At 36.9% G+C, this 27874-nt stretch overlaps 1 protein-coding gene across 1 annotated transcript; it reads right to left on the bottom strand.

Annotated features, from left to right (window-relative positions):
- Positions 1-1012: 1012 nt before the first annotated feature.
- LOC139975812 (BLOC-2 complex member HPS3-like) lies at positions 1013-27859 on the bottom strand. Its single transcript, XM_071984008.1, has 18 exons — positions 27710-27859; positions 26436-26707; positions 23973-24513; positions 23650-23756; positions 21823-22076; positions 20902-21032; positions 19332-19577; positions 18003-18117; positions 17309-17398; positions 15560-15720; positions 13723-13897; positions 12542-12637; positions 11044-11151; positions 9444-9536; positions 8474-8549; positions 5776-6071; positions 4205-4376; positions 1013-1929 (listed from the first exon to the last, which is right to left on the bottom strand). Exons 2-18 carry the CDS (start codon positions 26668-26670, stop codon positions 1754-1756), a joined length of 3072 nt encoding a protein of 1023 aa, XP_071840109.1. The 5' UTR covers positions 26671-26707; positions 27710-27859; the 3' UTR covers positions 1013-1753.
- Positions 27860-27874: the final 15 nt, after the last annotated feature.

Here is a 27874-nt window from a genome sequence, read left to right as displayed (position 1 = left end):
AAATTTAGTTCATTATTATGTATAGTTGTCAGTTTTATTGTGATCTATATATCATAAAAAGTAACAATGAGTTTTGTTAAGTTTAATAGTACTGAATAGCATTTTATTATTCCTAACGAACTTTGCTTTACTTGACAATTAACAGAATCAGGAAGGACACATATTCCAGCTCATGGTTCTTACAGAGTAATGACTTTCCAAACCTCCAACCCTGATTTAAGGACAGTCTAAACCGCACATAACAACACATCTTCTTGTAGCTAACACAAGTCTTTTAGATCAAATCCATTCAATCATTCCACATTATAGCCAATGGATGTCAATTGTACCAGACTACCATAATGGACAGAAACTATCCCAGTTGTACTAGAATACTAAGACAATGATGCTGGTGTCATTAGACAAGATTCTACCATGTTATGTTTAACCTTTCATTATTATATTATGCTCATATCAATCATGAATATCCTTACATTAAATTTAAAGTTTCAATGTTTACAGTCTTATATCAATGCAAATTGTGTGCACAACATTTAACCCTTGGTCATTGGTAGCGTGTTACACCAACACATCCAAGCCTGCACAACATTTAACCCCTGCTAATTGGTAGCGTGCTACATCAGCACCCAAGTGTGCACAACATTTAACCCCTGGTCATTGGAAGTGTGTTACACCCACACACCCAAGAGTGCACAATTCAAACAGTGGACTGACGTTACTGCTAGTATCTTATGTCAAAGCATTGATATCTGTTTTCAAGTCATACGACTCAAAACAACAGTGTATCATAACAGGTCACCTGTAGAACAGTACCCAATCATGTTGGCTTAATTAAATTACAATATAAGGTACAATACTGAATGTATCTCTAACAACAGTTGTTTATGTAACACAATGCAGTGGCATAGGAAGGTACTTTTGAGTGGGGGGCTGAAGACTGATGGCCGGCCTGGGGGAGGGGTCTATGGGGAGGGGGTGGCCCCCTCTCCTTTGGATTTTTTTGGCATTTCCAGGTGGCCTCAGATGCAATTTGGTGCTATATAGCACACTTCAACACCCACTCCATTTTGTAAATAATTTTGCATTTTCACCTGACCTTAGATGCAATTTGGTGCTCCAAATGAGATTTTGTTCTCATTTGGAAATGAAAAAGTGGTTTTCTGACTTGCGAAGTGGGGGGGGGGGCGGAATGATACTTCCGCCCCCCATATTTTTCACTGGGGGGGCTGGCGCCCCCCCCAGCACCCCGGTTCCTACGCCCCTGACACAATGTGAACAAAATATGCAAGTATATTGACTTCTGAAATTGTCAAAATGTTGGGAAACTTCCATTTGAAAACAAGCAAACCTTTCTGTTTCTTTGTTTTGAAGGTATTTTTGTCATCATAATTGTGTATCTCATATCTGTTTAATTCCCTCTTCCTCTCCCAGCCACTCTCAACCTTCATCTCACTCACTGCCTTCGTCATCTCTTCACCACCTCTCCCACCCCCCCCCTCTCTCTTCCCATCCCCATCTTTACATTATGTTTTAGCACTTTTTATTTACATGTTCTTCTCCTTCTTAATGGGGCCTGCAGGAAGGTCACTTCAGGTACACCCTGTTAACCACAACTAAATGAATAGACTGTCAATAAACCATCATAAATAGCAAAATGATTTATCATGTAAGTCATATTTAAGTGTCTTTGATTAGACACGTGTGTCCAATGATCACATCACTACTCCACGTTTTTTTTTTGAAAACCTTCCGATCACGGATTTACAAGATTTTCTAAAGATGCGACAATATCCTCCTTTAGACTTTGCAGCTTATCCTCCTCAATCAGTTTGGCCAGAAAAGGAGCAGAAAATTCGGATGTAACATCTTCCGGAAGAACTTTCTTAAAGTCCAAAGGTGAAAGTTTACTGGCCAGATGATTTAAGAGATCTGCAGAAATAAACCATAAGAAAGGAAACTGTAAATATCAAACCACAGCTAAGCAAAATATATCCATTAGAATGACCATATAGTTTAAACGTAAACACTGTAAGAAATGAAATTTTAATATCAAACCACAGCTATGCAAAATATTTCCATTCTATTGACCATATATAGTTTAAATTAACACTGTACACAGCCTATTGCACTATTGTATTACATCATATGGTTGATTTGTATCAATTGAAACTGGAGTGTAATCTCTGGTTAAAGGGATACAAGCTACTGTGGCTTCTGACTGGCGCCCCCAGCAAAGAAATGGCAATATATATATATATATATATATATATATATATATATATATATATATATATATATATATATATATATATGGAACTACACCAACTAAGGGCTCAGTTGGTAGAATTCTAAGCTTCTAACCCAGAGATCACTCACTGGTTTGAATCCTGTTCCAGCTATTAATTCTTTGCTCTATTCCATTGTCTAAAATATCCCAGTCAGTTTGTAATAACTTTCAATATATTTTACGGCCACCAATTTCTTATTGGATTAGTCCATGACATGTGTTCCATAGTGACCCTGAATTGGGTTTCTAGCCTGTTGAACAACATGGCCCATGAGATAGCAGCAGTAGTCTAACAGTTGCTAGATTAATGCTACCCCATATCGTCATGGCTTTAGTTTTATTATATATGATATGTATCTTTACACAGGATTATTCCTTAGTCTTTATGGATACAATATTAAGGAAGCCTTCGAAGCCATATTTTGTGAAGAGCTATTATACTATCTTCGGGATTTAGCTTATATTTACTTCAGATAGGATGGCTGTTACTACTACGCTTTAACTTAGGTTCATCTTGTAATCATCGCAAGCACATAAACTACACTGTACATCAATCGCCTCAGCTCTTGTATGGATTCTCGCTAGTTTATCTTCGTAATTATATCGGCAGATAGCGAGGACATTCATATTCCGAAATATTATCCTTGTGACTCAAGAAAACTAAAATGTCTAGTTTTCCAGATCGCGAGGAAAGTTATGGTTTGATTTCGAAAAATATTTGTCAACAAGTTTTAAAAAAATGTTAAGCACACTGTGCCTTGCATTGTATCTTGATACTAGTTTTAAATGACCTGAGATGTGATTAAGATATATTTGCCAAGTTTTATTGACCTACTCAAGACCACCCTCCAGGAATCTAACACTCCAGGCTAATAGACATGATATGTATCAGCTCTATTATAAATATACACTAGCATATCATGTAGGCTTTATAATGCTAAAGAAATGATAATTCAGTGTACTTAACTACTGTCTAAGAAATAACATCAAAAACAGTCTTTTGTGAACTCCACAGGAGAGAAGAAAAATATTTGTAAGGCAAGAATATATTCATAGGATGATCTTGTAGATTATTTCCATCACCAAAATTTATGGTTGTGAGTTGAAAACAATGATCAATCTTCCCCGTCCACTGTCTCTGACACAGATTTATGACGTGAGTCGGTTTCAAAGATTTGGTACAGTTGTTGACATGTCCTTCTGATAACTAAGAGGAAGTGTAAAGGTCTGTTAAATTGAGATTTTGATCAATATCGTCAACATTAAGTTGAAATATTTTCATTTCTGCAACCTACAGAATTAAAGGAGAGAGAGGGGGAAGATTTGACTACTCTCTAGGGTGATTGGCACCATGGTTGTGTGTATAACATATATATATGCAATAACACATAGTCGCACATAGAAGATTGAGATTTTTCGGTCATATAGCAAGACTTCCGGAGGACGCTCCAGCAAAGGTTGCTTTAAGAGAAGCACTGAGACATACTGCTAAACCAGTAGGAAGGCCCGTGACTACCTTGCTTGGAAAAATAAAGTCGCAATTTAAGGACGTTAACATTAACAATTTCGAGGAAGCAATAAACCTTGCACAAGATCGTGATACGTGGCGGAGGTTAATCACTGAGTATGTCGGATAGACGAGACTCAACTTACTACTACTACTAATAACACATATATCATAGGGGGCCAAGAAGTAGCATAAATTCATCAAGTCCTCCACTTCGTACTTTTCCCCTCATTTCCAATTAAATTACTTTTTCATTTCTTATGTTCAGATCCTCCCACCTTGCACATTTCCTGTCCTCACCTGCCCACAAACTAACCCCTCCTCCATCCCCCTCCCCCCTCCCCACCATAAACACACTCTGAGGCAACATTTCCACATATATATACACAATACTTAAAGGCTGCACTCACCATTTGTATACTGTTGGTATATTTTGATATCTTTCCCTCTTGTATCATTCTCCTTCCTCTTTATCTCCTGTAGAATCAGTTTCCATGATTCTAAGTCACCCTCTCTGATTGCACAAACACAGAAATCACCCAAGATGGACGGCGACTTATCGAGAATTATTCTGACAGCTTCCTGTACGAAAAACAGATAACAAACGAACAAAGAATGACTACAGCTGCCCGCCGCCATCACCGTTAAGACAACTTCTTTAGTTACACATCTAGTAGTATTTTTAAAGTTCATTGGTCAAAAATTGATTAAGATCTATGACAATCAATTACAAAATGATATTAAAAAAATTGTCCCACTACTTACACCATAAATAAAAAGACAGTGACAGGCTTTCACTTGAATAAACAATCAAGTATCACATCTAGCTATATATGACGTAAAGATCATTTATAATGTTAACGTGATAAAAAATAAAAAAAACTTGTAAGGAAAGGAATCATTTTACAGTCACTTTATGAAAGTTAAAACATTTATTCTATACTAATGCAATTTTTTTCAAAAGCAATAAAATGTTTCTTTATCATGCACACCCTCTTCCCTCAACATGCTTTTGACATAATGATATGATACATCTCTACGAATCTACGAAACTCGAATCTACGAAACTACAAAACTATGAAACTCTAAGATACAACTCTACAATTTCCTCTACAAATATCTTTTGCAAAAGTCAGAGGGCCTGACATTTTCATCCTAGCAGGGATCTCCTTCAGAGGCAATCTTAAATCTGTTGTTACACTAAATTAACTAACTTATATATTACCTTCAGTTCTTTCAACATTTAACCTCTCCTTTTGTTGGCAGGTAAGCTAATTACCTGCTAATTGACCCCGATGACCTCTAAAGTTTGCTAAAATGGTTCCACTGCTATCAAGCATATCAACCCACAAAGATATATATATAAACCATAACTAGGGGGTGCAAACAACAAAACAAAACATAATTACAGTCCAACAAAAGTTGAACTTTCCTACATCTTTCTCCACTCCTTCTTCACAGCCACCACTCACGGGCCAGGCCCACTCATCCCACCCAGCCTACCAGTACCCCACGACAAAAATGAAATAAGCTATTTAAGCACCTTATCTGAAAGGCATTGAAGACTCGCCCCAAACCGTGTGTGGCCATCTGAGAAAGTTAACATCTGTTGCTTGCAAGTGACGTTTTGTTCGTGTCGCTACAAAATGCAGACAGTAATGAAACGTGATACCTTGTTATCTTTAGCTGGACCTGAGATGTCCATCGCTGTAACGTTTGTACACTGTGCTCTGGGTATTGACCGCAGCTGTATGTACTGACTGTACACTAGTGTCTAATTACCGACGGCAGCAAGCTGTGTGTGTATTTTCTGGGATCGATTGTGGTGTCTAACACTTCTGTTACACCTAATTCGAAACGAAGTCAGATTACCGGCATTAGACGTTTCTTTTTGGGCGAGTCTTCACACCCTTTAACCTTGAACTACTATTTTAACCAACGGCAGCTAAATGTCTTTGCTCCATTTTATGGTTGAACTTACCAGAGGGGAAGTGAGAGCCAGACACAGCAACTGTAAGGACAGTTTCCCCTTCTCCTCTGGAAGCTGAAGACATATCTCCATGGCTTCATGAATATTTATATCTCTGCTGATTTCCATGCATAAGAGGTCTTGGATTCTGACGAGTTTAGAATGGCACTGAAGACAATGACATTGTTTTTTAACGGTCAAGGAATCCAGTTGTGGTGATTTCCCGGCAGGGAAACGCCACAGGCCTCTCCTCTTCATGTGAATATTTGTAGTTTCTACTTGTTTGGTACAAATTTTAACATCGTCACCTGAAGAGATGTAAAACAAGTTAATAGCTAAGGAAACGGAGCTCTTTATGTTGCATGCTTAAATGTATTACTGAATTTAAAATAAACAACATTTGATGTTTTGGCCTCAAATCCAAGCATACTTTCAAATTTTCAAAAAGCCTTGAAAATATTGCAATTTAACAGAGGGGTTAAAATGCTCTTAATATTGTGTCTAGTAAACCTTGACTTAACCAGGTAAAAAAAACTACGCAATGTATCTTGGAGTGGGGAAATATGGAACCTTATAACAATGTAAACTATATTACAATGGATCAAGCTAACACATCTTCATGAAATATGTTAACAAGGAAACGTCCAGTAGTAATTAATTTAAAGATAATACATGAATCTAATAAATACATCGTAAAAACATATTTTTCATAGCAGAAGGGTTAATCACATGTAAAATTCTAAGCAGAGATTTTAAGCTTTTCTTCAATTCCTTTGAAAGAAGTTTGTCTAGTCAGGCTATATAATGAATTTGTATTGTTATGTAATTAAAGTATCGAATAGCATAATACTGTTGACAGAATCAGTACAACAAGATGCTTTAATGGCATGTGTCCTGGTGACAGAGAATGAATCAATTATTGGGCAACTACCCTACTAGTAAACCACTTCTCGATGCCTATTTCAACTGCTCTAAGATATGGCTCTTTGCTGGTAACATACAGCAGGTAACATATAGTAAGTCTATTATGTCATCATGGAAGAAAGCTTGCTTAAAATGGATCAACTTCCATATCTGGCCGACAAAGCTCTTTGGATAATCACATGCAAATAATAATTAATGGAAAGCAAAGATATAGTTCAGCTCAACTGTCTTTATCATTTTACTAACGCCACTGTTGCCAATAACATTTCCGAAAACTTCCAGCACACTTTACACATGCCCATCTTTGCTGTACACATCCTATCACAATGAAGCGTTCAACTATTGTTGCTGAGCATTCGCAGAAACTTTACAAACAAATACCTCCTGCCAACAACACATTCTGTTATTAACTGGACTGACAACAAAAGTTTTGATACAGACACAATTAGGACACAAAACATTAAGACACAAAAAAAAGCTTTGCAAGCTAAATACTTAAAATATAATCGATTCCATAGGACAAACTTTAAATGGTGGAATATCTGTTACATTTCTAATCAAAATTTATACATTAGGCTGCCGATACCAGATGCTGTTATTAGGCTACAGGAAGTGTGGTATCAACAAAATATTAAACTGATTATTAAACAAATCTTCAACGGTTACAACAAATCAGCTGCCACCCATCATATTAAAACTTATATATTTTGTTTAGATGTCTGATATTTGTTTGTCTATCTTTTTGCCGTGCTTTTGGATGTTTACCGTTTTTCTACTGCATTATATTGTATATGTATTTTGTATTGAGTGCTCCTCTGGAAAGAAGTGCTTCTGCACTGACCAGGACTACCTTCATTAAAGATGAAAATAGTCATAAAAATAATTTTAAAAATGTGAGTAATTTACTGCTTAATTATTTTTCAAAATAAAGTAAAACTGTTAGCAAACTGCTTATCCACTAGAGAGCCTGAGTAGGAGAATGTGTAAAAGTAGGTTGGCCTGACGTTTTGATCCTATTAGGATCTTCTTCAGAGGCTAAAGGACAATTATTTTGGTCTATTTTTGTATTTTGAAACGTTTTCAGTGTTTGTCTAATGTCATCATTCTGTTGCCCTCCCACTGGATGTAAATAACAAACTCTTTTTTTCCAGTAACATAGTCTCTTTCAAGTAACCAATCTTTCATTTAGCATTTAAGAAAGTTATTAAAAGACCAGTAGCAAATCATTAACACAGAATCAAAGATTAAAATGATTCCTTCTTTTACAATTTATCCGGTACTATTTTTAACAAATTCATGGCCCCTTATGACGTCATTTGAGATTATAAAACTCTTCAAAAAATAGAAGGTAATCTCTCCTTGTAAGAGCCAGTTCTATATTTGACTTCAATTAGTCCACCCACACTGCATTTATGATCTGTGTCACATTCTTACATCACAAGAAATTTTATGAGCATAAAAATCTCTTACAAGGTCTCAGCTTTTCAATATGAACGCCGACGAAGGAATACAAAAGTTTGAATTACGATTGCTGTATAGTTTAAAAGTAATATAAATATTATAAAGTCTATTAGACATCTCAGCCTTTTCAGATAATGAATCTGTTACTACCTGCTCATTATATTTATACATATATGTCAATCTTACAGTGATCAAAAATGAAAAACCTAGGAATTTTTTTTAAAGGGGGGAGGAGCAAATTTAGCAAACAGATATCAAATAAAAAACACTTTTAGGAAAATAGCAAAACAAAGTTGCAAGTTGGAAAGACAGCCCTGTTTTGTACCTTCGAACGGAGGCAGTTTGTCCAGCCACGAGTGTCTTGAACTTCTCTTTGCTTGTTTCCCACCCGTCCTCAATGTCTAAAGTACCCGAGAGAATGAGGTTGTTGAAAAAAAGGCCATAATTATTAAAGATGTCAAACTCTTTCTTTTACTCAAAATGCTTCTTTTCTGGAGCTTTCCAATGACAAACATCAGCAAGAAAATGACAGTTTCAAGAGATCATACTTAGAAACGTTTTTTTTGGAGCAAGGATACTTTTGAGAGTGATTATTACAACTCAATGACGATAACTCTGCTAAATTTATTACAGCTCAAGGACATCGTCGACATATCACGTTAAGAGACATTGATAGCTATCGAGCCACATATATCAAAGAAAACCCTCCAAGATTGATGCACTCAAGAAGATTAAACAGAAGACAGTCTCGAAAAGTTTCGAGTTTAACGATCTCAAGATGGACACTGTGAGGAAATATTACTCTTTTCATTGGACTACAAAATACATTAAAGTTTCAGTATCCATGGCAACTATATAAGTAGCATGAATCGCACAAAGTTTGTCATTTATACTGAAGGCTGTGACAGTGAAAAGTCATCAGTGCAACAAAATATCATCTGCAATCTCCCTTTTTGAGTATTAACTGGTATTTTTGGATTAAAGTACCATAAATTCAAAGTTTGTGGTCAAATCTCAAAAAAATTGCCATAATGTCATCGTTTACCCCAGTTAAATGGTAATAGACAATTAAGCTAATGAACTGTGCTGTTATGAAATTTCATCATCAGCCAAAACTTTATCCAAAATCAAATCAGAAAGCTGTATTGACCAGAATATCTTTACAAGGATGTTACAAGAACAAATTATCTCAGAACAAACTTGGAGATTACAAGTATTACCAAATATTAAAGGCTACAAGTACACATACCGTAATAAGTTATTCAACAAAGAGAAAATTAAACTTGCAAGCTTACACTTTGAGGATTCCTCTTCATGACTTCTGAGGATGAGGATGATGATGATGCCTCCAACATCAGATGTCTCAGGTAAAGATGGAGAAGTTTCTCCTTGAGGATGGAAAAAAGCACAAATAAACTTTGGTCAGATGTGTAACGCAATATATCAATTTAATGACATTTTGGACATTGTTGTTCATTTTACCAAATTTTTATTTATTTTTTGGAAAAAAATTCAATAACTTTCTGTTTTCCCCATGAAATTGCAATACACAGTACTTTAGATGCTGAGTTTCTTTCAAATAACATGTAATACCATGTCCACAACAGTGTTGACAAAAAACAAAACAAAGTTTTTTGTTTTTTTTAATATTTTTTTTTCATAACTTGTCATTAATTAGTCTTCCATCATATTAGTGCAAACTCAGGGATCATCTTCAAATACAAAAGCATTTCCAAATATGACTAAATGCTACACATACAGTGAATCTTTCCATGACAAAACTTTGATCTGCTATCCAAAGACATTTGTGTGTGTTTCTCATGTTTCAAAGTAACATATTTCACCGCTGTTCTTCTTCTCAATAGAGGGTGGGGTGGAGTGGGTGGGGATGGGGGAGGGGGGTCAACTGTCACCATTTATAGTGAAATTATTACACTTACACTTTTGCCAAAGTGCTCATTGATATCAAAAACACATAATTTTATGAAGAACGTACTTGAAACTACATAACCTGTATTGTGCAGTTTAGATGGTAAAACTGATATACAATGTTTTATTATGTCTGCATAAGAAAAAATTAATGGAATCATCATTTGAGAAATGATAGCTTTAGTTAACCGATTAGCAAATCTAAAACTAGGGTTTGGATGAACTTTAAAGAAAATAAATCAAAGGTATGTGTCTCTCGTGAAACCTACAACAACTCTTTTGTCATTTAACACATTACATTTAGTTTAAATCTTAATTTAGTACCAGGAATTACTGTGTAAATCATAATAATATCAACGCATTGTACAAACAGTAAGCGTTGAGGTGTAGCAATAAGCATGTCATTGAACCAGGGCCCCCAAAGTCTAGGGACCCCCCCAAGGGTTGGTTCTGACATTTTGAGCAGCCAGATTGCCATTGCCATTTGTGATTTTTTTCATATGTGACTTTGTGTCAATTAACTGCAGCTAAGGTGAAGTTAGAATTTAGAGCTGGCAGTTCTCCCCCTTTAACCTGGTCCGCTGAAACCATTATGATTCACCACTGCATTGTTGATACATGTCTGGTTATGCTTGTATGGTTCTGGCTTCATCTGTTGACAGTACTTTTCTTCTTTTGAAGTATACATCCTACATACCACGGCCCGGGCCCCTGAAACTATCATAATTCACCACTGCATTATTGATACATGTCTGGTTCTGATTGTATGATTCTGGTTTTAACTGTTGACAGCACATTACTTCCTTTGCTGTATACATCCTACATACCATGGCCCGGGCCTGGGCCCCTGAATCTATCATAATTCACCACTGCATTATTGATACATATGTCCGGTTATGCTTGTACGATTCTGGTTTCAACTGATGAACAGTACTTTACTTCATTTGCTGTATACATCCTACATACCACGGCAACCATCTTGAAACCCAGGCAAGAATCTGACGAACTGGTGATGAAAGCTTCTAAATACTGCATTAAGATCACATCTTGTCCGAGACCCTCGGGGATGCTCTTCTGTGTAAATGGAAATCATCATAAAGAGCTTCTTATTAATAGATGACGAAGAGGGGAAACTCTCTCTGTCTTGATCAAACAAATATATATAAATGTCTAGAAGGGCTGTTTGGTTTTACTTGGTTTACTAGAAGAGTGTTGGCCCCGAGCAACATATACGTTACATTAGGATCCTGGCTCAAATTAACCAAAAACAAATAGTACTTTAACCTGTACAGAAATTATATAAATGTCTTTAATAGGAGGGTCTGTTTGATTTTGGTATTACTTGGTATACTAGAGGAGTAATGGCCCAGAAAAACAGATACATTACATTAGGATCCTGGTTCAAATTAACCAAAAACAATCATAGTAGTTTAATCTGTAGAGAAATTATACAAATGTCTTTAATAGGAGGGTCTGTTTGGTTTTGGTTTTACTTGGTATACTAGGAGTGGGATGGCCCAGAGCATCAGATACATTACATTAGGATCCTGGTTCAAATTAACCAAAACCAACCATAGTAGTTTAACCTGTACAGAATTATATAAATGTCTTTAATAGGAGGGTCTGGTTGGATTTGGTTTTACTTGGTATACTAGAAGAGTAATCGGCCCAGAGCAACAGATACGTTACATTAGGATCCTATTTCAAATTAACCAAAACCAACCATAGTAGTTTAACCTGTACAGAAAATTATATAAATGTCTTTAATAGGAGGGTCTGTTGGTTTTACTTGGTATACTAGAAGAGTGATTGCCCCAGACCAACAGATATGTTACATAAGGATCCTGGTTCAAATTAACCAGAAACAACCATAGTAGTTTAACCTGTTCAGAAATGCTACTGTGTCTTGCTGGTGGGTGGATGTTATTTTTGGTTGGAGAATCGGAAACTAGTTTGTTTCTGTTATTCCATTAGATTCAAAGTAAAATACTTCATTCAACACCGTTCCACTGCAGAGGAATGTTCAATTTTCACATCCCTGTTTGAGAAGGTTGACAATCTGTTTCAGTAGCCTACATAAACTCTCATCCATCAGATGAGGATAATGTTAAGTGGCCCTACCAATAGAAGCAGTTATGATTTTTATCACACTGATGAACCTGCCTCGTAAGCCTCTGAACCTCGTAAACATGTAAAATGCTTAATGAGTGCCAGCGTTAAAACAATACCTAATCAAGAGGGTTTTAAACCAGCCATGGTATGACTTCCTCACCTAAAAATTAATGAAATATCCTATCATCATGTGGAGTCCATTTACCGTTTCCAAAACGATGAAGATTCTATCATAACTTTTCATCATGCCAGGCAAAGAATTGGAGTGTAGAGCAAACTTAATTCTCTCTGTTCCAGGATACAGATAACTCTGACTGCTTTGTGCCATGTTTAAATGTCTAAATGATCTTACCTCTATAACATCACAGACCTCTAAGTAGCTCATTTTCCTGACTTCGGTCAAATTAATCAGGATAGACACGATAGCAGATGGAAACTTAGACATCATCTGAAAAGAAAAAGCATGATACATATTTACTGAGAAATAAGACAGTACTGTGTATATTTTATCAGGGTTAATCCCACTGTAGACATAAATCAGGTTCACATATTGTACAGACGTTTTCAGGGAAATGAATCTTGTGTTGGATAGTTACTTAGCGCCACCAAATAATCTATATAGTTAGATATATGTTAATTTATGCATACATTAATTTGAATGGTATGTGTTATGTAACATCTACCAAGGTTTCTTGGAGAACACTTTCTTGATAATAAATCACAATACATTAATTTTATAACCGTTTAGACGGACCTATTGCGTTCGTGTTGTCAATTAAGTTTCCTATAAGTTTGTTAGGTTGTCCCGGGACCGACACAACATTTTGTTTCTCACATATCCTCCCCTCCCCCATCCCCCATCTGTCCTTCTGATGGAGGTTAACACATGAAAATAGTTTGCCAGTTTTTAATCCATTTTGTTCTTTGATTGCAGATGACTCTGCGATATTAAAGGATGAAATAAGACAGGCTTTTAACTGCTGATGTATTATTGTCCAACAACAACAAATATTATTGAACACAAATTATGTTTCTATGGCTATACAGGTTTCAACAAAATATTGTTCATCTTTAAAATGTCTGCAATGCTCCTTTAAGGGTAAATCAAATTGTGATGTCGGCTTCACAGATCTTTAACTTAATTGCTGATGTTAATCCATTGTTTTATAACTTGTCATGATTTTTTTGGGGGTTAATTTCATACAAATAACAGATTCACCCATAGACGATAACCAATATCAGTTTTCTTTTTGTGACAAATTTGTAATTTCACTGTAAGTTACATGTTCTGTGAGGCAACACAAGTCTTCTGTGCATCCATTGAGTTTGCAAAATTTCTTTAAAGGAGCTGACACTGCACATTAGACTGGTTTTTAACTCTTTACAATATATCCTTGATTAAATCTGTACCAACAGTTATGCTTAGATCAGCACATCTATATGTCGTTAACGTCGAGAAACTAATTATGCAATGTCTTGAGAAGATGCACGTGACAAGATCAATTTAACATATTTGGAATAGTATCAACTTACTTCAGCAAAGTATGTGAACAGTTTCTTGGTCTTGCTCACCACCAGATGTTCCCTCCCACAGCAAAGGTTGACAAGTTCATCTTCATAGATAAGGTCAAAGGTCGCCATTGCTTGTTCCATCTCCCCTTTCCGCAGGTGCACAGTGATAGCAGCAATGAAATCTAATGGTTTCCACCTGATTTGAAATGAACAAATAAAGGGCCAACTGAGGTAGTGATTCCTTGACACACTCTACTTGCGAACCTTTAATGTACACAGCACACAGGGCCAAATGAGGTAGTGAGTCCTTGCCACAATGTACGTGAGAACCTTTAATGTACACAGCACACAGGGACAAATGAGGTAGTGAGTCCTTGCCACAATTTACATTTGAGAACATTTAACACACACAGGGCACAGGTCCAACCAAAGTGTTGACTCCTTGATAACTTTAGTTGTACTTGAGAACATTTTATGCCCAGAGCACACAGCATTTTCAGGTTTTGACAATTGTTGACATCAAATCATCAGCAACGGTTCTTGCACTATTGTAAATCTACACATCAAACCTGAAGTTCATCCAGAGTATTTCATTAATTTTCCAACAAATGTGGTCATATTTTGAGAAAGGATGTGTTGCTTTGAAATCTTGAACTGAAAGCAAGGGTGTTGGCCTACCACTATGAAGTAGAAAACAATACTGTTCATTCATGCTATAAAAGATGTGTAGACAAACAGGTCAAAATTAAGTTTTGTTGACAGTTAAAAGGTTCTTCTGTTCATTAAATGACTTCATATGTGTTCTGTGACACATACTATTTCAGATTTAACAAAACTAATGTATCAATGAACAGGGTAACATGGGATTACAAACATAAAACAAATTGACTGAACAAATCAAATACAAATTGAATAAATCCAGCTTGTTTCTTTAATCTGTATTTCACTCTTTTAAGTAAAGACAAGTATTGTCAAGTTTTGTATTTGCTAATTCCACAGTTGCTGGTAAGATTCTTGTGGACTTACATATATATGGATTAGGTTTTCAGGTACCTAATTTTCCTTTAACTATCTAGTTTGCTATCATCAGCATGTAATAAGTTAAACAAGTTATGCAAGTTCAAGTTTTGCAGTGGTTCCACTACCAGCAACACCAACAATGAATAGATAAGTTATACATTTTCAGATTGTATATAATATGTACATACTCACTGACGATGTTGTCCATGCATGATTTGCATATAATATATACTCACTGATACTGTTGTCCATGTATGATTTGTATATATTATATTCTCACTGATACTGTTGTCCACACATGATTTGTATAAAATATATACTCAATAATACTGTTGTCCACACATGACTTGTAAATAATATACTCACTGATACTGTGTATGAATCTATATAATTTGTACTCACTGATACTGTTGTCCACGCATGACTTGTATATATGTATACTAACTAACACTGTTGTCCACGCATGATTTGTATATAATGTATACTCACTGATACTGTTGTCCACACATGTCTTGTGTCTTATTTATACTCACTGATGTTGTTCACGCATGACTTATATATAATTTGTACTCACTGATACTATTGTCCACACATGACTTGTATATAATGTATACTCACTGATACTGTTGTCCACACATGACTTGTGTATAATGTATACTCACTGACACTGTTGTCCACGCATGACTTGTACATAATGTATACTCACTGATACTGTTGTCCACGCATGACTTGTATATAATATATACTCACTGATACTGTTGTCCACACATGACTTGTGTATAATATATACTCACTGACACTGTTGTCCACACATGACTTGTATATAATATATACTTACTGATACTGTTGTCCACACATGACTTGTGTCCTCAGATGAGCTAGCACTTCATCTGCTTTCTTCAGGTTGATCTTTTCTTGAAGATGAGGAGCAACGATGACTTCAGAGCACAGCATAGGTTCGTATTTCAGGAAAATGTCAAGCACAGACGACAGACATTCCTGCATCATCATAACAAAGAAAGGAAAATAGATTAGCAATGTTAATTAACTAACAGCTGGAAGAAAATGTCTTCTAACCCTAGTGCATGTAGTACTTTCATCCAGGTGAAATCCACAGTTTTTTGTATCTGAAATAGATGTCAAACACACAGCCCAAGTACAAAGTCGAAAATGAGTCATAATCATTCCCTGGGTTGTCAACCCATGTAATGCACACTCTGAAACTCATTCTGTTTTCACTATAATGTAAGTGGCTGCTTAAAGGGGTGTATTTAATAACTGCAGTTGGTGCGAACTTATGGATCAGTCTTGAAAATCATCCTGCTTAGAATCTGTAAGACTGTAGCTATTTTCTACCAAAAATTAAAAGAGCAATTGTTGCTAGGTAACAGATCAAGCTACATTATATGTCCACTTTTCCTAGTTTTTTTATCTTTTCTCTTAGTGTTTTTTTTTTCTTCTTGTTTTTTCCCTTTAGTTACTCTCTTTTCTATGCCTCTTGTATTGTTTGTCTTTATATTTTGCTTCAGTTCTGTAATTGCGAGCTGGCTGTAAAAGCATCTAGTTTCTTAAACTTTAAGCTCTCATCCAAACTTTTTGTATTCATACTCGTTCATAATTATACATACCTTTTTTTATACACAAATGGAAATAAACTGAGCTGAACTACAGGTTCATTACAAGAGATTTCTCTTCATTTAACTTGATTTTCATGTTCATATTTTTTACATAAAGTAGAATTTTGTATGAATTCTGTCAAACTGACAAAACACAATGACCAGATGATGCTGCAATTCATCATTTTGCCTAACTTTTGAGTTTCGTTTCAAATAACCAGGAAACGTTCGCTTGAATCAGTTCTTGTAACTATGTATGTAACGAAAAGTGTACGTATATAAGCAGATATGCAAGGATTGTTAATTTGACATTTCCTATCACACAGGGAATTTGTCCAATGCTTGAAGTATTTGCTGAAATCGTTGAACAGTTATTCACACTTTGAATACATTCTAACACACACTATAAAAACAGAATAGTACAATGTCAGTCAAAAATTGGTTCCCAAGGACCTGTTTATGTCAACCATTTGGAGACAAATTAAGCGAGTTTACTTTCAATGACAGAATTCAATTACTCTAATTCAAATATTTTGTCCCTTCATTAATAAAATTCTGCCTAAAGCTTTATAAAGAAAATGAACCACTGATATGATATGATACACCTCGTATTACGCTTCCACCCGAAGGTGCTTCAGCAGACTAAGGAAATCCTTAGTCGGAAATTATTGAGGTTCCAAGTTTTTGTGCGTGGAAGGACACCGGCGAATCTCGCCTTCTCTTTTCGAATAGTGCCCTGAAGTAACGAGGCAGGGGTGTGTAGTCCTGCTCCCGGGACCGCAATTTAACGTCCCCTCCGAAGGACGTGAGTACCGCTTTCCACGTGTAGCCACTTTCCTACCACGAGAAAGGAGCGGGGTGAAATTTGGTGTCAGTGTCGACACCGAGGTTTGAACCAGGGACCTCAGGTACTGCAGACGTGTACTCTCCCGTTCTGCCACCTCACCGCTCTATGAACCACTTAAACATACCTGGCTAATATGTTGCCCACACATCTTTGAGCTGAAGATGGCATTTTTGAGATAATGCAAGAACCCTCTACTAGCACTGACTGTTTCTACCTATACAAGAGTATCAAAGATTTAAATAAAGAAAAATTAGAAAGTATGTAGAATACGTGTGGAAAATAAAGTAAAGTTTTTTTTGTAGATAATTAAGTAGTTAATGAAATAACCTTTTGACAACTTCCTTATATCCTCTGTGAGTACATATTCGGACTGAATATCTCAGGTCAATTGGTTTGAACAATATCTGAAGACACAAAGGGACTGTTGTCCCTCACTCCACATACACACAAAGCTTTGGCATAATACAGTCTATATAATAAACAGCTTGCTCCGAATACATTCTATGCTTTATAAACCTGAGACATGAAATGACAATTCCTCTCTGATCCCGTTCAATGCTCTTTGCAAGAACATTTCTGGTTAGTGACACTTTGATATGAATATTTTGTAATAAATTAATTGTTCTTAATTGAGAATAATATTAAAATTAATAGCAATCCTTTATATTCGGTTACTTGTTAGTTTCTTTGTTAGTTTGTCTGTCTGTCTGTCTGTTCTTGTATAAAAGCTAATACCATGTTTAAAGATTTATAAAATAATTATTAATAAACTTGTCATAACATTATGAGAACACAAGTAAACATAAACATAAACATACTTGAGAAGAAGACGATTTCTTCCTGGATAAAAAACACAATCTCCAAGCCTCTTCGAGAGTTATCCCAGCCAGGCTAAAATACTCAAGGGTTAACAAGTGGTTTTTGTTTGGTTCTCTAGCAAAGAGAAAATGTTTCAAATGAAAAGCACTAAAAAGGAATTTTCTGGTAAAATTAGTACAGATGAAAATAAATGGATGCGTTCTAATCAAAACAGATGTTGATTAAAGTTTCCGTATATTTATGAGCAGCATTGAACTTTAGCAGTCATATTTAATAAACAAAACAGTATGAACTAGAACATTATTGCAACTATTTAAATGATAGTTTAATCATTTTAACATTCATTCAGGCCAATAAGAAACGCTTCCACTGCAATTAGGCTGTAACCCCGGGTATTCAAACTTTTTTGCTTGGTGACCCCAATTTACATCTTTATCAACTTGGCGACCCTCCAGTCTGAGTGGCCGATGTTTTAGCCTGGGGAATGGGTCCACAGGGAGGAGATACCCCCTCCCCTTTAACAGCCTGGGAAGGGGTCCACAAGGAGGGGTTATCCACCTCCCCTTTAACAGCCTGGGGAAGGGGTCCAATGTAGGAGTTATCCCCTCCCCTTTTACAGCCTGGGGAAGGGGTCCGTTGGAGGAGTTATCCACCTACCCTTTAACAGCCTGGGGAAGGGGTCCACAGGGAGGAGTGATCCCCCTCCCCCTTTAACAGCCTGGGGAAGGGGACCATTGGAGGAGTTATCCCCATCCCCTTTGACAGCCTAGGAAAGGGGTCCACAGGGAGTGTTATCCCCCTCCCCTTTGAGAATAGTTTACATGATTGAGGGTGCTTAGTTCATAAATGTTATTTAATTTGGCAATCTGCAAAGTAATTGATGTTCTAGGTGTTTCCTCTTCTTTCTCACAAATATCTGCAATATCTTTCTGCACCAGAGTGTTTGTGTGGTGACCCTCGAAATAAATTTTACAAGCTCTACTTTGAATACCATGGGTTTATACAATACAGAGTGATTCAAGTTATGTGAACCTTTTATATATTTTCAAATCCAAAATGACAGACTTTTCAAAATATCATTAACTCAAATTTTATTCAACTCACTGGAGCATGAACAATGATATGTTGCAACTTTAGCAGTCCTCTATCTATGTTTATAATTACTGAACCCATAGACCATCATTATGTTTACAACCATTAACTTTAGTATAGCTCTACGGGAGGTAAATAAAATGTGATACACAGGTCAGTTTTTGTTGCATAATATGATACATCAAGATATATATATACGCCATTCTTCAGACACCAAAGTAAAACTAAAAACTTACCTTGCATAAAATTCCCCCAGTAGTTTACATGACTTTTTGAAATACTCCTTCAGCTGTTCATCAGTAATTAATGACATCTTATTGATGACCTCTGACCTCAAGAGGAAGTGGGCTTCTATAAGACCTTGTAAATAGGTCTCTGGATTCATCTGGTTGCTATGGAGACTAAAGTCTACAATATCATCAAAGATGTCACAGGGATTGGCCGCATCCAGAATGTAAACACTCCATGAATTTTCCGAAGAACTGCCAAAGAATGCAAATTAGACTACCAGTTAGTTTATTACCATACACATGAAATTATCTTCCGGTGTCATGAGTCCATTTGTAAATTCTCATTTCAACTTTTCCTAGCATTAAATGATCATGTAAAAACAATGTTAGCTCAGTGGTTAACGCAGGTGCCTTCCAATCATAAGGTCCCCTATTCGAGTCACTCCAAGATTAATATATATCGTCTAGTTACAGAGTTGTTGACAATTGACAATTGATAATCATGGAGGTTAAATATGAATCTAAGAGACTGACTTCTGTCAGCTTGTGGCTTTGATAAGCCAATGAGGCTTCTTTGAGAGTTCCTGTTTGCAGGAGGATCTAAATACATACAAATACATACATTATGCTAGCCTGATAACCAAGCATAAATTACTGTAACTTTCACTTCCCACACTATCTTCCATTTTACCTGATTGGTCAAACCAATGGGACAGTGCAGTCTACACTGCTCACACAAAGTTCTTCACATATGTAAGTAGACTTTATTGCTGCATTAAATGTAGACACTTAAAATGATCTGTCTCATTTACACCTGACAGGCTATCTTCCCCTATGTGAATTTCACTTCCTAGCTTTTCTTTAATTATACTTTTCTTACACCTTCTTTGTTGTAAGGTAGCCTTCTATATTTACCAAGTTTTGCTACCTGCTGGAGACTACACATTTTCACACCTCATAGCTTACATGTTATTTGCTTATTTCACATCTGTCATGGATTTACCTTGCATACCTTCTTTCCTGCTTTCAAATCATGAAGTCTTTCCTGGGATTTATTTATCTAAACAGTACATTCTCATTTCCCATTGCTTTCCAACCTGCCTCATTGACTGACATCCCTATCGAACTCTCCTTTCATTCTGACAGATATTATCCTACATTCATATATCCTACATTCATTTAGGAGTGTTAGCTCAGTGGTAAACTCCGGTGCCTTTCAATCATAAGGTCCCGAGTTCGAGTCACTCCAAGATTAATGTCTGTCGTCCAGTTACAGAGTTGTTGATAATTGACAATTCATAATCATGGACGTTAAATATGAATCTAAGAGACTGACTTCGGTCAGCTTGCGGCTTTGATAAGCCAATGATGGCTTCTTTGCAAGTTCCTGCTTGCAGGAGGATCTAAAATACATACATATGGATTTAGTTTCCTACACAATCTCTCAAAGAATAACTCTCTGTTACTTTGCTTCTACATACTACACTTTGTAGATATTTACCTTTAATAGTTTCTCCCCCACACCTTTCTCTTCGGTGACAAACACCATCTTCATCTTTATCTTCATCTCACTTACCTCGTGGATTTCCTCTCTTCCCTGATCTTTGACATCATAAGTACCCTGTTTCCCGACGTGCACAGACTCTGCAAACCGTAAAATGGCTTTTGACTTACAAGGCAAACTTCGTGCATCGGATCAGGGCCATCCTATGTTGCAGACGAGAGAGAAGATATATATGGGGGGAGAGGTTTATTACGAAACTGTGGCAGAGTTAAGACCCATGAAACTGAAATAACAGTCTGTAAGACCTGCTAACATTGCAAGACTTGCGCTGATCAATCTGTTAGATGAGTATACGCACGCATTTGACTATCAGAAAAGATAAATACCCCCCTCTACACCTGTACCTTGGCTTGATTGAAGACTGTATTAACCGATTGTCCACTCCATATATAAGGGACTAAGGTGGTTATGGAGTAACAGATGGGTTTGCAGACTAACCGTGTTAGTATAACACAACATCACAACAAATTTGTATAGTAATGTTGAGTTGCCAATTTATGCCGACGTTACATTTTGAGAAAAATTTATCAAATCGTGGAGCTGGTGCTTGATACAAAACTCGTCAGCAAGAGAAGATGCAAGGACCTTATATGTCTTTTAGTTCATTATAAATAGCCTCCACAAACAAATAACACAAAGAACGAACTGTTGAAGCCTGCCACCACTCACCACCATCACCACCATCACCCATCGCCTCCTCCAACCCACAAAACATGCTAACTTCCTGTCACCGTCCAGCAATGTTTCTCTCCGACCTGGCCCACAAAGTTCAAACTTAAAAATCTCAAGTTCTCTGATCTCTAATTTTAGGAGTCTTATATTTACCGGTCAGGGGCTTTTGTCCCTGGCTCTCTGAAGCGCCATTCGGCAGAAACAGCTATTTACAAGACAATCAGTCAGTCAAACAAAAGTCTGGTGCACATGATAGCTTACCTCGTCAATACGTCCTGTAAGATACAGCTGATTGATGAAAGCTGCATGGGCACGGTGTGTATACGTGACCAACCCATGATCGGTGGTAGCAAAGAGGAACTGGTGGTCCAAACTAACAGAGGTACAGGGAGAGGTGTAGAGGTACCTGGATTGAAGCATCACACAGGGGTACAATTGGAATAGAAAACCCTCTTTCTTATTACTGACCAGACAGTGCATTGTTATAACTGATGGAGCTGCCTCTTGACCTTCATCTGCAGAAAGAAATCATCACCGAGGATTATGAACAGATCGATTAAATACGATACTCACAAATATTTATTTAGTTTCCTTTCTTGATTAATACTTATAAAGTACAGGCTGTGGATGCAACGCCTTCGCACCATTCAACGTCATGGGCTCAACATTCAGGAAGGACATGACTAACTTTTCTTCTGTCCCCCCTCCATCTCCCCTTGTTTCCCCCCCCATCACTCCTCTTCTCACAGCTCTCTTCCACCCCTTTTTTTCTCCACACCTTCTGTCTTTGTCCTTCTCCAGTTATTCCCTAACCCCATCCCTTAATCCTCTCTTTGTCCCTCCACTGTTTATCTCCTACCTCTCCTCTTCCCCTGCTGCTTTCTTCTCTCCATCCCTTGTCTAGTAATCCCCTTACATCTATTTCTTTGTGTTCACCATGCTCATTAACTTGTCTGTATTCTGTGTGTTTTTGTCCCTTCTGTTACTGTTACTTGTCATTTAGCCTCTGAAGAAGATCCTTCTAGGATCGAAACGTCAGGCCAACTTACTTTTACACAAAGTAGAGTCTTAGCGCAGCCCTCGTGGTTTAAGAGAAAAAGCCAAATTTTAATTAATGAATGTATCAATACATGACTTTTCATGACACTTGGAGGCTCTGCCCTAGCTATGTTACAAATTTTAAGGGGGTGGGGCACAATCTTTTCTTGCTGTCCGGGTCCTAAGGGGCAGCATACAGTATGTTGATGGGTAAACTTTGTGTCATTAAAGGAGGCTTAAAAGCAAAATGGTTCCACCATTTCCATTTTTTAAAGTATATTTGTGGATATGACTTTGTATGTGTGTGTTATAATTGGGAGGGCGTGGGGGGCAAGTGGGAGGAGGCATGTGTTCCGATGCTCCCAGTGGTTGCAACCCTGTATTTAAATTCAACAAGTAAAACATTCACAAATACTAATAGAACAGGTTGGTCGTTATACACAGGTGGTTTTTTATTATAATCAACAAGCCAGTTCCAAACGACACACAAACGACACATTACTGAATCAGAGTTAACTTGTTCAGAGAAATCTTGACCTATGCTTAGTGTGGCTAAAGAAAAAACCTTATGAGAAGCAGATCATCCGATGCTTTGGACACAAATAGCCTATCCAGGTTATTCATGTAATCATAGTTATTTAGTTTTGCTTGACAATTTTTATCTTCTGCTGTCCCTAGTTATCCACAAAAATTTCTGTGGGAGTCACTTCCCCCCCTGCCCACCCCCCAGATACACTACTGTAGAAAGACCATGCCTAGTCATATACAGTTGCAATACATTGCAGTATTCTTCTTCATTAATATTGCGCCTTGAGCACCCCCCAGGGCGGATATGTGCGCATTATAAATTGCTAATATTATTATTATTATTATGACAATTACACCGGCCCTATTGTTGTTGTTGTAACTGCATGTCTATTATTCTGTTTCTTACAAATTTTGCTTAAAAGGTTAAAAGGTAATTAATAAGTATCATAAAAGAATTATCTAAAAAACATATTAGAGAGAAGACGTAACAAAGTTTAAGCCAGCGTAACATGTCATACATACCTTGGGAATAGTACCTTGGACTGAGTTGTAAAGTATGAAATGGAGTTTCTTTCTCAGACAGAAGTTTATAGAGTAAGTGAAGGGTCCTCTCTGTAGCTTCAGATTCACTTATAAGATCAACAAGAAAAAAAGAAACGATCAGTGTGAAATTTTTCTGCTTTGGCTCATTATATCTTAATATACACATTAAGTGTTCATCATAAAATAGGACTACTCCAAGAATATGTTTTTTGTTAATTGCTGGTTTATAGCAGATAGCAAAGTCAGAGGTGGAAATTGAGATGAAAACCATGATACAAAATACATACAATACATTCACTCACCTTCTATCACTGCTTTGTACCAAGACTGCTGTTCTGGGTGCAAAACATGATGGCCCATGTAACTCAAATATTTCCTCTTTTCTATGATAATATATTTCTTCTGCAGCCACTGATGGAAGAATTGTTGCCTCCAAAACCTCTCGATAATGTTTAGGCAATCGATGTGACTCGCGTATGTTCATATTCGGAACGTACAGCACATGCATTTCCTTGGTGGACGAGACTGCGAGGAAGTTCTGTTGAATATTCAGTAGCTGTATATTTAAGTATGATACATGAATATTCATTGAGGCTTTCAAAGTCGCCCTTCCTGTCATTTCTTCTGAATCGAGTTTGAAGATGCTGACACATTCATTTCCTCCGACAGCCAGACTCCCCGAGAGTGAGCAGCAATCGATGCAGGTGGGTGTGAAGTCTAACGACAACTTATATCTCCAATTTTCAGGTTCGTCAGAATCATTTCTTGAGTCATCTAAGAGGTCGTGGTAAACTTGAACAAAGTCCCCAAATTGGTTCTTTTCCAAAGATGCAAGATAACTTCCTGAAGAAAATGATATAAAGAGAAACACCAAAATTTGAAAATATGTAACACACATGTAATCAAGAGACATATCACAACAACAAAATGTGACAAACTATAATATCTTATATAAATCATTTACATCGTATATCACACTATAGTAGGTAAATTCTCAAATTGCATAAGTAGCTGTACTGCTAGAATTGACTGTAGCATCACTTTAGCAATCAGAGAATAAAGTTACCATCACCAAGTAGAGGATAAATACTGAACTATCCATTCATCCCACAATGCCCCTCCTCCCCCCCCCAGGCTCTCCCTCTCCGAGGCATTTGCTTGTACTAATGATAAGGTGACCATATTCCTTTCAGGGAAATCAACAGACATGATATCGATATTGACACCTTTCCCCCCCCCCCCCCTTCATGTTCACATTACTTGGTTGGTACCTACAATGTTCATTTGAATGGATAGGTGGGATGTTGATGATCAATGAGTATTTTGGTAGTTCTGTGCTTTTTAAGGATATTCCCAAGTTTAAAACTCCTCATCCAGAAACAAGTATCTCATTCCAGATAAAATCCAATGACCAAAAACATGAAGTCAACTGGAAATCTCATTATTCATTACTTAGTGCAACAATAAACATGATTCTTTTCATGTGAATTTCAGTTACAAATCTATTTAATGCTCTGGGTTGCCATTATCTATTAGCCTGAAAAAACTTAACATTTGTGGTTATGAACAATAATAATAAAATAAGACCTAATACTTATATAGCGCCTACCAGAAATCTCGAAGCGCTGTACAATATAAAATAAGTAAAAAGGAACATAAACAGTTAAACCAGGCTAAGAAGTATAATGACAGTTTAAAAACAGCTAAAAAGGTACGTCTTCAAATCTGTCTTAAAACGATTAAGGTTAGGTGTTCTACGGATGTTTGTTGGCAAATTGTTCCAGACTTCGGGAGCAGCAGAGCTGAAACACCTGTCTCCATAGAATTTAGTGTTCCACCTGAGAGGACGACAGAGAAAGGTTTCGGACGACGAGCGGAGACAACTTTGTGGTGAGTAGGAGGCGATGAGGTCTGTCAGATAGCTAGGGGCCAGACCGTGGATAGCTTTGAAAGCAAGAGGGGCGACTTTGTAGTGAATGCGAAGATGAAGAGGCAACCAGTGCAGGTCACAGAGGATTGGAGTGATATGGTCGTGCTTCCTGGAGCGAGTAACCTGATGGGCAGCCGAATTCTGAATGAGCTGAAGCTTAGAGAGTTCGGAAGATGGAATAGCATACAAGAGGCTGTTGCAGTAGTCCAAGCGAGATGTAATAAATGCATGGACAAGCCGTTCAGTAGACTTCACAGCTTAATTACGTTCAAGATTTCCCTATGAACAGGAGGCTAAAATGATCAACCAGAGCCTTTTCAAATTTGAAGATAAGCCTAACCCCGGGTCGGTATATAAAATTTAAGGACATTTCCGGGGACACTTTTTAACCCAGGGATGGCACATGGAATCCAGGGACTGTCCCTGGGAGTCTGGGCACCTGTTCTACTAAACTGATATGTCCATGTTTGGGTAGATGAAACAGCAACATGAATTTTCTGTTTACTTTCAAGGGTTAAACCAAAACTGGTCATCGTAGCTTAATGGTGGTCGATCACAGAGAAGCAACATGCAATGTTTCTGCCTCCCCCTCTTGTGAAAAGTTCTGCTGCAAAACATACTTAGTGCTTGAAGGTGGATTTCTTTATTTTCTCTTAGATGTTCATTAGTAGGTAAATCAGTGTGTACTGTCAAAATGAGGATATGTATACATGTCACTTGGAATACGCCAAAAAAAATCAGAATCTAAATGAGCAAATGAGAGGCAATTGAAAGAAGGTCAGCCGTGAAATAACATGCTAACAATACAAAAAACATTACATCTTAAAGTACAAACCTTTCCTACAAATCACAGCTTGCTCTACAAATCCTTCATTTTGAATAGTGAATTGGAGGCACCAATCTGAATTCACTAATTTATGAATTTCCATCCCGCAATCAATGGTAAAAAGAAAGGTCCATTCTCCAGAGATGATGCATTTGACTGGTTCCTTGGAGGGATTTATCACCCTCTGAGATGAAAAAGGATGGCAAGATATAACGAGTACCATCTTGTGGAGCTCTAACACCATGCAGCAAACAACCGGAGCATCTCCTCTGACATTTTACCTGAAATAAATTTTAAAATAGAACAATTATTGGTAGCAATTAATACAGGAAACAATGTCATCCTATTAATTTTAACTGAGCTACCCAACCTTCGGAAAGACCATTTGGACCCAATATATATTGTTCATGTGATAACCGAAATGTTGAAAAATAGCAAAACTAGAATAAATGGACAAAAAAATGTTGACTTCAATACTTTCCAACATTAGTATTTATCTAGACTAGGGCCAAGCATCAAGTACTTACATATGGGTGTAGCAGTTGAAATTGTTATAAAATTCACAAAGCTAGCAAACCTAAACCAGTTCTGATTACATTTCAGGCGTACAACTTCACAATATTAGCCGCTCGCTAAAAGATGCAAGTGCTTAATAAATCTACTAGCTAATATTAACTTCTCACTGGCATTTTCTTGAATTACAACATACATCAGTTAGTGCACAGACTTTTGAGAGCTGCACACTATAATTGCTGCTAATAAGCAGTCATCAAGGGCTTCAGTTAGATACAGATTCATGCCAAGTGTTTTACTGACGATGCTTAATCGACTTACCATTGTTTTAATAGTTCTTAATGTCTACTGGCTAAAAAATTGCTTGTGCTTTTTTTTCTTTTCTTTTTTTTCTTCGGGCAAACGGCAAAATCCTCTGGCATTTCACCAGTATATAGTCAACATTTTGTGGCCTGGGTTTTGCAATTTCAAAGCAGGTTGATTACATAATCTCAAGAAACTTTTCCATTATAGCATGCTTTAGTTGGGGTCTATACAGCAGACCTTTAAGCTTGGTGTGCTGTTTAGAATGGTATTAAATTCACATCTAGGCTACTTAGACACTTAAGAACTAACACCCCATCATGTACTAGCATACTAACTTAAGTATAATAACACTAACAGTAACACTAAGTAGAAAATAGTTAAGATAAATTCTAATGTTTGTTACACGCCAAATAGAGAAGAAGTACAGTTCAAGCTATCCGGTGACTGATATGCAGAATACTTACGTATTAAACATCCCTGAGCTCTAGCCTCTAGTTAAACATATAACATTGCAGTAACAATTTGGTACTGGTAAGACCTATTCAATTGGTAAGACCTAATCTGTGCGTAAGTTTGGGCAGTATAAATAGCTCTACTCTGTTGATAACACGGAAACGTTATTCTTCTGT

The sequence above is a fragment of the Apostichopus japonicus genome, chromosome 11 (assembly GCF_037975245.1).
Source record: "Apostichopus japonicus isolate 1M-3 chromosome 11, ASM3797524v1, whole genome shotgun sequence".
Classification (NCBI taxonomy): Eukaryota; Metazoa; Echinodermata; class Holothuroidea; order Aspidochirotida; family Stichopodidae; genus Apostichopus; species Apostichopus japonicus.
The sequence above is the reverse complement of the archived record's forward strand: the minus strand, read 5'-3'. Positions and strand labels throughout refer to the sequence as shown.

Coding starts and splice junctions, on each gene's coding strand:
- LOC139975812 (XM_071984008.1), bottom strand. CDS start 26,670: ATGGTGTTAGAGCTCCACAAGATGGTACTCGTTATATCTTGCCATCCT. Junction 9,537..11,043: donor GTTTCAAGATGGTTGCCGTG/GTATGTAGGATG, acceptor TCCATCCTCAAG/GAGAAACTTCTCCATCTTTA. Junction 1,930..4,204: donor ATACCAACAGTATACAAATG/GTGAGTGCAGCC, acceptor TTATTTCTGCAG/ATCTCTTAAATCATCTGGCC.